The sequence below is a fragment of the Sinocyclocheilus rhinocerous genome, unplaced genomic scaffold (assembly GCF_001515625.1).
Source record: "Sinocyclocheilus rhinocerous isolate Xijiao unplaced genomic scaffold, SAMN03320098_v1.1 scaffold30, whole genome shotgun sequence".
Taxonomy (NCBI): Eukaryota; Metazoa; Chordata; class Actinopteri; order Cypriniformes; family Cyprinidae; genus Sinocyclocheilus; species Sinocyclocheilus rhinocerous.
The window spans coordinates 80,081-93,102 of record NW_015657838.1 but is presented as its reverse complement, the minus strand read 5'-3'; the positions used below and the strand labels follow the sequence as shown (position 1 = coordinate 93,102).

General features: G+C 37.8%; 1 protein-coding gene across 3 annotated transcripts in view; it reads left to right on the top strand.

Moving 5' to 3' along the window:
• LOC107721601 (partitioning defective 3 homolog B-like) overlaps nucleotides 1-13,022 on the top strand; it is a 334,485-nt gene that overhangs the window by 244,092 nt on the left and 77,371 nt on the right. For 2 of the 3 annotated variants that reach the window (XM_016529700.1, XM_016529699.1), the window contains exon 19: nucleotides 10,189-10,305. In XM_016529700.1, the coding sequence (XP_016385186.1) occupies nucleotides 10,189-10,305 (117 nt within the window). Of the gene's footprint in view, nucleotides 1-10,188; nucleotides 10,306-12,593; nucleotides 12,876-13,022 lie in introns of all 3 variants that reach the window. The other variant, XM_016529701.1, reaches the window with a different exon arrangement.

Genomic DNA, 13,022 nt, shown 5'->3' with positions numbered 1-13,022 from the left:
AAATAACAGAATTGCTACAGTAACGCATGTAGGTGGTCATATCCTGTTATGGGGTGTTTCTCTGCAGCAGTGACTAGAGCACTTGTGAGGATAGAAGGAAAAATGGATGGGACAAAATACCATCAAATTGTTGAGGAAAATCTGCTGCTCTCTGCCAGAAGAGATGGGAGATGTCAATGGGAAGAGGGTGTATCTTTCAACATGACAATGACCCAAAGCACCAAATGTCTTTGCATGACCTAGTCAGAGCTCAGACTTAAACCTCATTGGAAACTTGAGCAGTTCTGCAAAGAAGAGTGGGAAAATATTGCAAAGTTTAATGGTGCAAAGTCTATCTATCTATCTATCTATCTATCATCTAGTTAGTTAGTTAGTTATTCATTACCTAGTCTCAGAGATTACCCTTTTTTTCTTGGATGTTTTTCCCAGTACAGTGATATTAAAGGGGTCATATGATGCGATTTCAATTTTTCCCTTCTCTTTGGAGTGTTACAAGCTCTTGGTGCATAAAGAAGATCTGTAAAGTTGCAAAGACTAAAGTCTCAAATCCAAAGAGATATGCTCGCGATTATGGTAAGGGGCGTTACATTTCCGACAGGTGCTTGTGGTGTTCGGCCAATCACAGTGCACTGGGTCAGCTGGCCAATCAGAGCGGACTGCGCTTGTCAAAGGAGGGGGCTTTGTAGAAAGCGAAGCGTTTGAGAGAGGCGGGGCATAGAGGAACTACATTAATGTACAGTATTTGAAAAATAATGTGTTTTTTGAACATTAAAGCATGTCAACATATTCTGTTACACCAAATACACAAAATAATGATCTTTAAAATAGCATCATATGACCCCTTTAACATCATATCTCTGTATAATATGATGTATTGTATTCAGTAGCATTCTATGAAAATATTTGAAATAAATTGACCTATTCCTTTGTCTTGCTAAGGCTAATTTCGCAGCTAGCCTTTTATGTATCCTACACTGTTGTCTGTTTAATAGTGCACTAACTCTTGAAAACAACTTTTATTGATTGTAAAATTGTTTGATGTGGTAGCCTTGACACCACAATTGATGGTTGATTTGTTTGTTTTTTTGTTTTGTTTTTCAATATACGTCATTTCCACACAATAAATATTAAAATGGTTTGATTATTTCCTATAGTTTTAAAATATAAAAAATTAATATTTCTGTCAGATTTTTATATTTTAACATTGAAAGTCTGTTGGCCGGGGAAAAAAATTTAAAACAAGAAGATCTATACATAAAGAGCATTTAAAAAGTAGCAAATATAAATGGATGAAGCCATGATAAAACATTTTCCAAGACAGTTTAATGTGACCTTCATATAACAAAAAGAAAAAAGTTTTTAAATATTTTGTTCCAGTGAAATTCTCTCCAGAATAAGAATGTCCCTTCCACTAAATTATAAATACCACCGACTAGCAATGTAAGTTTGCAAGTTATGGTTTGTCTGTGTGTCTTTCCGCTTGTACTTTATTTCATGTCCCAACAATCAACTGGTTGCATATTAAGTGGTTGGAAATGATTCAGTTTGAAAGTATCTTTAGTGCTTTTGTTCATGAAACATGCTGTTGAGAGAGGGTTTACCATATTAGATAAATAGAAAAAAGAAAAACTAGAAAACTGTATTAATCAAATTGGTTCATTGGGGTCTTTAAAGAATAGGTTATGCGTGTTATTAGAAGACTTTTTGTTTACCTATCTATTAGTTTCTTCCTGTAATGGAAAGTCTATTTTGGAAGTGTGAATTTTTATATCTGTGTATGAAACAGTCTCTCAGTTGTGCAGATGGGCGCTTGAGAGTGTGTGTGTTTATGCTAATGAGAGTCTACAGAGGAACACGGCGAGCTGTGTGGCACTGTGTCTGTTCTCCTGTTGAATATTTAGTATTCACTCAGCCGCTTCCTCTAATTACCTGAGAACATGCTAATGAATTCATCAGAATCAGCTGCTAATTGGCCATTTGAACAACCCAGTCTCCTTCAGAAACATGCTTTGCTACCAATCAGAAAGCTTGGCCTCATTCAACGGCTCCTTATCAGTTATCCGTTGTATTGATATGTATGAAGTGTTTTTTGTCTCTTTTTTTTTTTTTCAAGCCGCCTTTTGTTAAAGGCCAGTTTCTTTACAGCCTAACACCCATTTGCACTTTTCTGGCATTAACAGCTTGACGTGTCAGGAATGCTCATTGGCTAAAGTGGATATTTTTCAGGCCAGCTAGAAAGTACTTAGCATTGCTCTGTCCTGATTGGCTCATCCAGTTTCTACAACTGGCACCTATTAAGCTGCTATGGTAACAAAGTCTCATTATTTCAGCGGTGCCCTGTTGGGAACGGCAGACAGTCAGAAAGGTCAAAGTGGTGACATCACTTCAGCCAGAGCTAATCTTATTTGGGTTCTGAATCCCACTGTAATATGAGTCCATTGCCAAAGAAACGGGCAGGAAAACAAAAGGAGGAGAGAAATGAATAGAAATGTGTGCTTGTCCTTCTTAAAAATTTGCCTGCTCTCTCATCAGTTTCATAGTTTCCTTTTGCTTATGCGTGTGCGTTTGTTTCCTGTGTGTGTGTGTGTGCAGGAGTTCCTGAAAGTGAGTGTGTGTCGGTTTGTGTGTGCCTCGATGGAATAGAGTATAATGAATATGGAAAGGCCAGTAGGGAGAGATAATTAAAGTGAAGACAGCTTTGCTCTGGTCTGCAGGTGTCCTGCAAAACAGCTCCTGTTCACCATCACTCACAAGAAATCAAAACAATCAATGCTTAAAGGGACAGTTCAGCCAAAAATTAAAATTGCCATTATTTACCTTGTCGTCCCAAACCTGTTTGACTTTATGAGAAAATTTGATTACAATAAAAGCATATGGTGACCACAAATGGTCTCCAGAAAGTAGTGCTGGGCGGTATACCGGTTCATACCGAATACCGGTGTTTATTTTTGTTATGATATGAATTTTTAAAATACCGTAATACCAGTGAATGTCGCTTAAACAACGATCGGAACGCGACACTGTTTGAAAGGGGTCCCTTTTCACTGTTGCACTGTGGCGAGGGAACACCTGTATGTGTTACTAAGCGTGAAAGTTCCGAAACTGAAGCTGTAGAACTAATAGAACGTGATGACACAGAAGAACTCATCCACAATTTCCACATTGACCGCCACAAATATCCACCGCCCCCTGCCATCAGCTCCCGCGTCTCGCGCACACACCAGCGCGACTTTAGCACTAGCAACTTTCAGACCCTTTTAGTGGCTTTTTTCCATAGAATATTCATACTGACAAACCTAGCGACTTTTTGGGATAAACCTTAGCTATGGTTCAGTTGGAAGATTTCGCCAGTGCTGTCCCGCGAACACGAGGTCTGACTTTCCCGGAGAAGTGTCACCTCTCTCGGCGTCTGTTCTGTGCAGTGAGCGGCAGAAAAGCAGCGCATTCAGTTGGCCGCACTGCAGCCAATTGAAAATATTAATACTAAACTGTAATACTATATAAATAATACTTAAATAACACTGGCCTGATGTCTTAATGCACCACTTTCAAATATGTGCATACGCAGATGAGATTTAAGAGGTTAAATATGCTGACCTGAAAGGCAAGATTTTTGGTTGATAACAGCCTATAAATTTGTCTATTCTTCACACAAAGATTCAGAAGCATTGAAACATTGTTCTAAACATCTCCTTTAAATTCCACGTACTGTATAAAGAAAATCACACAGGTTTGAAACAATGTGAAGGTGAGTAAATAATGACTTTGAATTGTGAATTTTGGGGTGTACTATTCTATAACTAGTCCTCTCTAAAATCCTATATTCTTATGCTTTACTTCATAAGCGGTGCTCTCTTGGCCATAGATCACTTTGAAACATTTCCAACAGTGATTATCCCTTTCACTGTAGTACTGGGTATAATCAGTGTCTGGAAAAGTGGCCTTCAGAGTTTTACCCTACAGCATTTTGAGCTTTTTCATGTTTCTCTTGCTGTCTTTGTCTTTCCTTTTTGGACTGATGTGAACCGCTGCTCACCCCACATACCATCATATTCAGATCACACACAGACGGGCCCTGTGGGTCCCCTTTTATCAGCACATTGAAGCTCTGTGTGTGTGTTTGTGTATGAGGTCATTTGTGTTTATCTGCGTGTGTACGCTGTTTGGATGTGTAAGATTTTCATTTTTGTGTACCGCAGATGTTTGAATCTTAACCCCTTCCTCTTCACGCTTCATTTGAAAGCGCTTTTCCATTCATCTGGGTTTCCTTTAAATAAACCTTGCTGTATATGTGTGGTGTCAGAGAATGTGAATGTGGCTGTACGTTAGTGTGTGTTAAAGACGGTCTGAGTGAGAAACTGTTAAAGCACCTTTTTCACTCATCCCATCTCTTCAGAAGAAAAGATTAAATCCCAGTCTTTTCTTTTCCCGCAGCCCTCAGGGAAACGTTATCCGGAGAGGATACAGATTTGCCTACAGCTCTTTGAGAGAGAGAGAGAGTCTTAGCAAAGCAGAAAACCAGAAGGGGAGTGAATTAACGGGCAAACGTGAGAGAAAGACACCATATTTTTACTTTACAAGCAGGTAGTTCAATTAGACATGGAGGAAATTAATGTTTGGCACAGGGAGAGAGAGAGAGAGAGACGTGATGTATTTCTTGGTGATGATCAGCACAGTTTGGCTTCTCCGCAGGCCTTCACCCCCTGAAGAGTTTACTGCCGCGTGATGAATTTAACACTGTGGAACAATCAGCAGCTCTTGACTTCACTGTTCGGCAATTTTACACTCAATTTTGATAAACTATCAGTGTACTAAATCACTTTAACGATGCCGCAATTGTCGAAGATTAAGATAATATTTAGTGTCACACTCTAATAAAAACGTAGGGTACGTCTGTGCCATTTTCAGGGCTGTTCCAGAGCACTGAAATGGTCACTTCCCAGAATGCACTGTTAAAAACAGTGAAAATCAGTTGCTCACTATATACACTTAACGTATATCATCATGTTATCTTAAATCTTGAAAGTCAAGTAAAGTGAAAATATATGAAGACAACGCCTAATATCAGTCTTTAACATTGTCTTTGTTTGTTTTTTTAATCTTCGTGTTAGAAGATTAAAAACATTTCCTTTGTATTTTGTGTTTGATATTCAAGGATGCAGTAAATTGATCAAAAACTACAGTAAAGACTTTTACGTTGTTATACAAGTTTTATACAAATAAATATGCATCAAAGAATCCTAAAAGTGTAGCAGCACAACTGTCTTCAACACTGATAATAATAAGAAATGTTTCTTGAGCTGCAAATTAACATATTAGAATGATTTGTGAAGGATCATGTGACAGAAGGATCATGAATTCAGCTTTACCATCACAGGAATAAGTTACTTTTTAAAATATGTATTGTAATGTATTTGCATCATCAGAATTGTTTTAAATGTTACATCATATTTGTCAGTTAATTTATTTAATAGTGAATTTACAAACTGCATGAATTACATTTTGAAGATTAGAATTAAAGGGGAATAAATCCACATTTTCCCGTGTGACTTCATAATTGTTAGTAGTAATTTGGCATGCCACAACTGTCTTTCACTTGTATTGTAACCACTCCCCCTCTAAGTACTGTGCCTGGTTAACTGACAGGCTGTGTTTGAAGCATCTCTGAACAGCTGAAGCTAGTGGCAGGGTATCTTATGACAGCCTAATTATTGCCTTTATTTACCCATGTGCTGGTTTGGGCTCAGCTGGGCTCCTCCTTTGATAGCGGCCGCTGTGCCCTTTTAGCTTAGAGTCGCAGATCCTGTTAAAAGACGCGTTTGTCTCTGGTGAATCCACTTACACTTGGGGAAAATCATCTGGTGTCAGCCTAAGACAGCACACCCCTGGTCCATTCATATTCTTGAAATGGCAAGCTCCATTCTGATTGGCTGGCTTTATGAAAGGTGGCCCATCTTACATAAATTAGTGGTTGTTATGCTGCCTTTGTGTGGGAATGATCGTATTTCCAAGATGGGTGCATATGAACTGTATTTAAAAAAACTGACCCCAAACTTTTGAAGAGCAGTATAAACACCTAATGCAAATCCTTTGCTTTATTTAATAGCACTACTACTAAAAAACTTTGTCTTTGTTGACAATGAAAAAGAGGACTGGGAAAAAATTTCAATTTTTTTACAACTGAACACACATCACATTGTAATTATGACTCCTGAACTCATATAGGACCTTCCCAGGAGCATTTGAAAGCAGAATTAGCCAAGCTTAGCATGACTAGCTGGGTTCTAATGTGCCTTCAAGTGTCATAATTAAATAACTATGCATGTCAGTGTATGCAAACATATTTACTTCATAATATGTGTGTCTGGATATCAAACACATTCTTTTATGATATTAATAAAATCTTTGATTTGCTCATCTCTGCTGAAATCTCATGGACTCATCCAACAGTTGTCAATTTTGGAGTGTCCGTAGTCATTTTGCTCAAGATTTATTTTCATTGTATTGATAAATGCTGTGTCAGAATGCATTAGCAGCATGTTATGTGTTAATGTGAGTGTGAGTTTTTGTGTTTAGGTCTCATAGGGCCTGATCTTAATGAGGCAGCAGAATGGATGTGCAGGAAGTGCATGCCAAAGCACTAACATTAATTAGCTGCAGTCTAATAAGATAAATACAGTAATTAAGTTATGAGAGTGATGCATCCACACACAAATACACAGCCAGAGGACATACAGGAAGGGTGCGTGATCCTAAGAGACAAACAGTGAGATGCTTGTCCTTTCTCATCTGTTCATTCACATTTAGCATAATGCATGCTTGTGTTTACAAGGTTTCTTTACTGGTATACACTCAAGTACCTCAGGCTTTGAATACAGTTGGTTTCTTCCTGTTTTGACTGAATAAATTGCAGTATAAACTATAAACTTTAAGGCTTGGGCTGGATGTCAGAGTGAAGATGTTCTTTTAAAACAGTAGCTTTGCAAACTAAATTAGCATGGTTAAATTACAGTTACTAGAATGAATCTGACTATTTTAATTTGTTCACTAAAATAAATCTGTCATTTAAATAGTTTACTTGAATGAATCTGATTTTTGAATCAGTTCACTAGAACGAATCTGACTATTTGAATTTGTTCTAAAATAAATCTGCCATTTTAAATCGGTTCAATAGAACGAATATGTTATTTTAAATCCATTTACTAGAATGAATCTGACCTTTTGTATCAGTTCACTAGAATGAATCTCCAAAACTATGTATGAGGAAGAGGACAGTTTAGAAGAGAAATTCAGTTAGCTGCTTTCTAGCTCTGCTAAACATAAACTGTGTATTATGACGTGCCTTGTGCTATGTTTTCATTTTCTTTTCATTTCAGACATGTTGTGTGCGTGTGAATCTGTAGGAAAGTGAGGGAGTGTATAAGCGATGAGTGTGAGTTATTGTATGTTTGAGTGGAGAAGGGAAAATCTGATCTGCACTTAAGCTGCATTAGTCAGCACCGATTACGCTGAAGAACTAAATGTGTCTGTGTGAGGATGTCTCCTTCTGTCTCACAAGTCTGGGGTCACTAAGAGTTATATGACTTACTGTAGGATTTCTCAGTTCAGCCTTCCTCTGAGAGCTGTGCGTGTTTGTGTTTTATATTTTGGTCTCTTCTCATCTGACGTAGGTGATGTAAGTTAATCAAATTAAAGCAATATGATTGGCCAGCTAAATTATCATTGGGCCTCATTCATGAAACATGAGCAGAGTAAATTTCTGTTCATAAATAATTCTCAAAATATTAATATTTTCATAGTGCAGAATACAGTTTCTTGGCCAGTAAGAAATAATCATGTCCAGTAAATGTTCTCAATTCCCAAGTCTTTTGTTAGGGTGGCAGAAAGTTCATTTGGCCTGTTTTTAACCACAGGCTCACTGATCATTCTGACTCCATATTCCTCATACAGATATCTTAACACTTTCCCAGTTTGTCTGGGAAAACTGTCTTCTCCTCCTGGCAATGTCAATCAGCAACTTGGCAACATAGCGTTTGTTCGTTGGACTTTGTTTGGAAACAAGAGGAAAGACTGGAGCTCTGACGGGCAGTGAATCATCCGCCCTGCTCGAGCGCTGAGTAACGGGTGGAGAGAGTGAAGGGAGGAAATGTTGTGGACAAATCTGTTGACTTAGATGAGGCCTCGATGACTGAGCTGCAGGCAAGTGTGAATCACCTTTAAATTTTGCTACTCCTTTCGTTGTATTCACTCTCTTTTGTGCCCTCTGGAGTTTCCCACAGCATCTGAACACAGTCCTTCTGTGTTAGTGTTAAACTCTAGTTTCTGAAGGCATTACATTAGATGTATCAAAGGTTCTGCAGAGAAGGATATATACACACCGAAGACAAATGAAAGAGGCTTTATGCGTTGTAGTCTCCATTTGCTCATTTATAATCAATTCATTCATTCTTTTATTTATTTAGCCATTTATTTGTTAATTCATTGGTTCCCTAAATTATCTGTTCATTTATTGGTTTCATGTATTCATTGTTTAATTTTTTGGTCCCTTAATTCATTCCTTTGAACCCTCGTTTGTTTGTTTGTTCTTGTATTCATTCATTCATTGGTTTTGTTATTCATTCAGTCGTTCATTCATTAGTTTTCTATTTTTTTATATAGTTCTTTGTTTTTTTGATTGATTTATTGTTGGTTGGTTGGTTAAGTATTTTGATCATATGCTTGTTCATTGGGGTTTTTTTTGTTTGTTTGTTAAATCATTTTGTTTTTGTTTTTTCAGGGATTCCTTCATATTGATTTTGTTTGTTAATTTGTTTATTGGTTTATTTTATTCATTAATTGATTACCTTTGTTTGTTTATTCATTCATTGCTTTCATTCAGTCCGTCAGGTATTCAGTCAATCTTTCCTTCATTAGTTCATTGTGTCATTTATTTGTTTGCTGGTTTGATTTTTTTTTTGGTTTCTGGATTCATTTGATGTTTCCTTAATTTGTTAGTTAAGTAGTTCATTCATTAATTTGCTTGTTCATATGCTCATTCATTGTTTTCTTAACTATCCATATTTCTTAAATATTTCCTTCAGATCCATTTTGTCTTTGTTAATTTGTTTATTGGTTCCTTTTATTCATTTGTTGATGCTTCATGTGTTTGTTCGTTCATTGATTCCTCATTCATTCATACATGAGATACATCTGTTATTCATTTGTTTGCTAATTTGATTGTTCTTTGGTTTCCTGATTCATTTAGAAATTAGTTAGATATTTAGGTAGTTCTTTTAATTGCTTTTTTATTCGTTCTGTAATTTAAATGTTTAGTTTATTTGTTCAGTGATTCCTTCATGTTTGTTTGTTTGTCCTTTTGTTTCATTCATTTGTTCTTTTGATTATACTTTTTGTTTGTTAATACATTCATTTGTGCCTTCCAGTCATTATTCATTCATTCATGTCTTTTTTTTTTAGATTGCCCACGATATATGAAATGTCTTACATGCTGAATCTTTTTTTTTATAATTATGTTTTTGTTTTGTTTTTGTTTTTCTCAGTAGCTGCGAGCCTGTGATTGTTTAAGTGATATCATGGTGTGTATAAGTTCCGCCTGCAGTGCTGTGTAGGACACCGTGCAGCTCATGTTCTCCCTCACAGTATATGAGAGACATGCTCACATCATGATCATTGTGTGCAGATGTGTGAGTTTCATGTGAAGATAATCTAGATCAGCTCCCATCCCTGTGTTTGAGTGTGCACTGAATGTGAGTTGCTAAAGGACACTGGTGTGATTTCCACTGACAGTGTGTGTATGTGCGTAGAGGAGTCCCAGTGTGTGTTTGTGCATGTGTAGCTGGAGGCCATGGCCTCTGCTCGCTCTGACATTGATACACTGCGCTGAAGCTGTGTGCTGTGCTGCTCGGCTGGGCGGCAGTGGGTTTGAGACACAGGCGCACATGAGAAATGACCTTCTATGAGCGAAGAAAATGGAGACGGGTGCAGGAGTCAATCACTGGTGCAGAAATGATGCATGTTAACAGTACATCTCTACTGACACGCTCTGGCCCCTACAGCGATTAAGGGACTCCCCAGAGTGTACACACACACACACTAGACATTCACTCAGCCTGTTTTCCTAGATAAACGTCATTTGCAAATTGTGATCACTCAGTGATGTCTTTCTATGCCCCTCTCTCTTTCTCTCAGATTTGGAAAGAAAAAAGAAGAGAAGAGCAAGACAGAGACAAAAATGAATGCGCAGAAGCAGACGTCAGAAATTCTGAGTGAGGAAGAGTTGGAGAGGATGAAGGAAGAGAGAGAAAGGTGGGATTGATGTCATCACACCATCACACCACAGTGAATCACTATCAAAACCTAGTGAGCTGCCATGCTTTCTACTGCCTACATAGGCAGCATCCTAACTGAGATGGAACCTTATAAGTGACTGATTTCAAACACCATACTGTACATTTGCAGCAACATTAAAAAATCTTCCCGACCCCAAACTTTTGAACGGTAGTGTACATAGTACACATGTATTAGGTAAAATAATGCTTTTTTTTAATTAGATTTCATTCCTATTTTATTGATTCTTTGAATTAATAATATTAATGCATTGTCACATTGCATTATGGGATTGCTACCGACCTCTTGGAACAGCCTTTGTGTTTTGATCATGACTATAATGACTTAAATTGCTGCCTGTGTAGGCGTCTGTAACTGTGGAGATTTTTCTAATGCAGTTTTGTAGGGAGTCAGGCCTAGATCACTTGAGCCAGCACAATGCAACAGTGGCAAGAAATGCCCTCTAGGAGTAAAAGAAATTTGGAAGTCAGGGCTCATAGGAAGACAGCTACTCCCAAGTAACCATACCTACATCAACGAGAAATCTGTGGAAGGGCGCATCACCTAAAATACACTGCACAAGCGAGCATCATATTTGTGAACTGCAGTGTTCAAAAAATAATAATCCACTCAATAGTTAGTTTGTTAATAATAATCACAATTAACAATTCTTAGAGTAATATGGTTCGATAGCCTGTATGTTTGCAGTTGCCAAGAAATTTGAAACATTTATGTACAAACTGATAAAATGTATAGCTTAACCCTCATGTTGTATTCCAGTAATTTTGACACAGAGAGGATTTTCTTTTTTTAATGATAATGCTAGTTAATGTTATCACATTAAAAGTAAAATTTACTGACTTTACTCACACGGGGTATAACAACAACAACAACAAAATATGGTAATTTATGGACTTTTGGGGGGATTTTTTTTGTTTTGTTTTTTCAGGAATTTTCCCCACCTTGTTACACTTGTGGTGTTCCTAGTCAAAAATAACCGGCCTTTTAAAAATTGCTTTTAACTGTATTGTTATGCTATATTATTATGCCTTAATGGATTATGCCTCATCAATCTGAGCTCATGCACTTTTGAGTGAACATTGCCAAAATTATCTGTAAACAAGTTTTTTTTTTTTTACACCCCACTCAAAAACTGAGGTGCATAAGCTCAGATCAGTGGGAACACCAAAATTAGGTAAAAGATTTTCAGCATATACAATGGTTAAATGCACTATTTTGATTAAAGCTGTTGCTGAAATACATAAATGTAAGTAAATTATGACCGCTGAACTGTATAATTGACAAGCAATTGATTTCCTACATTAGTTTCTATAGTCTCTTTTTTGCACATGATACCTTCAGCTGTAGCAAATTCAGACATTATCACAAAACAAACCCCTTGAGGATGATACAAGACTCTTATAATTCATCAGTGGTGAAGTTAGCATAGAGTTGAGAGATCTTTTAGCCTGTTGTTTTTGTCGTCATTTGTGAGGACACCAAGTAATTTCTATAGATTTCATAAGGAAACTCAAATGTGATCTGGGAAAAACATTACCTGCCGTATGGAACAAAGATATAGCTCATTACTAACATGTATGACACACAGGATTTTAGATGATTCATTGTATTACACACAGGATTAGATCTCTTTATTTTTATTTTTGTCCCTTTCCATCTCATTCACTCTCCAGGACTGACAGCTTTTTGTGGTCCATTACTGAGTTGACACACAGCACTAGGTTCCTCTTCCTCTCTCTATCTCTGTCTCTCGGCGTGTCATGTATATTCCGTCAGAAGACAGGAGAAAAGGATATATTTAGCTGAGATGCAGGGATGTTTTTGCAGTCATTATTTTGTGTGGTGTTTGCCGAGGCTTATTTGGACTTGGAAGCGTGTGAAGTGTGAGCTGGAGCCATGCTGTTCTCCTCCATATGCTCCAGAGTGGCATTTGTTCAGAGAGAGACTTTATTGACTGAGCCTGTTGTAGCTCCTGAGAGAGACAGAAAAGGAAAGTGGGAGAGAGAAAATCAGCTGGATGTGTCCGAAAGGTCTTTCTTGACCTTTCCAGTTTATTGTAAATACGATTCAACTTCAAGTTCTTGCAGTTGCGTTCTCATTGCTTGTGTTGTTTGCTCCCTTGAAATTTTGGATCATAAACTACCGGTCAAATGTTTGGAGTAATTAAGAATTTATAATGTTGTTGAACTAAGTCTCTTTTGCTCACCAGGGCTTGCACTTAATTGATGACAAATACAGTAGAACAGTAATAATGTGAAACACCAGGAATTGAGGGAACGCCAGGTCCGGGAACACTTCTCCCCACCTAACGTGGAGGATGATGACCTGGACCCGAACTATGCCCGCATTAACAACTTCAGGGAGCGCGGATCACCTTCCCAGCCACGGTATGGTAACCGCAGCCCCTCCCCACAGAGACCCCCGCCCCCAGTGTCCCACAGCAGAGAGCCATCCACAGAAGAACCTTTGGACGGCCTGTACGCCAAAGTCAACAAACAGCGAAGCCTTCCGCCTCCTGCTGCAGACAGGTAAATATGCATATATGCATAAATCCCTGCTGAAAACTTGCTTAAACCAGGCTAAGATGTTCTGCTGGTTTCTCAGTCTGGCCAAGATCCTGCTAAAACCAGTCAACAAGCCAGCTTGACCAGGCTTGGAGTTTTTTTTTTTTTTTT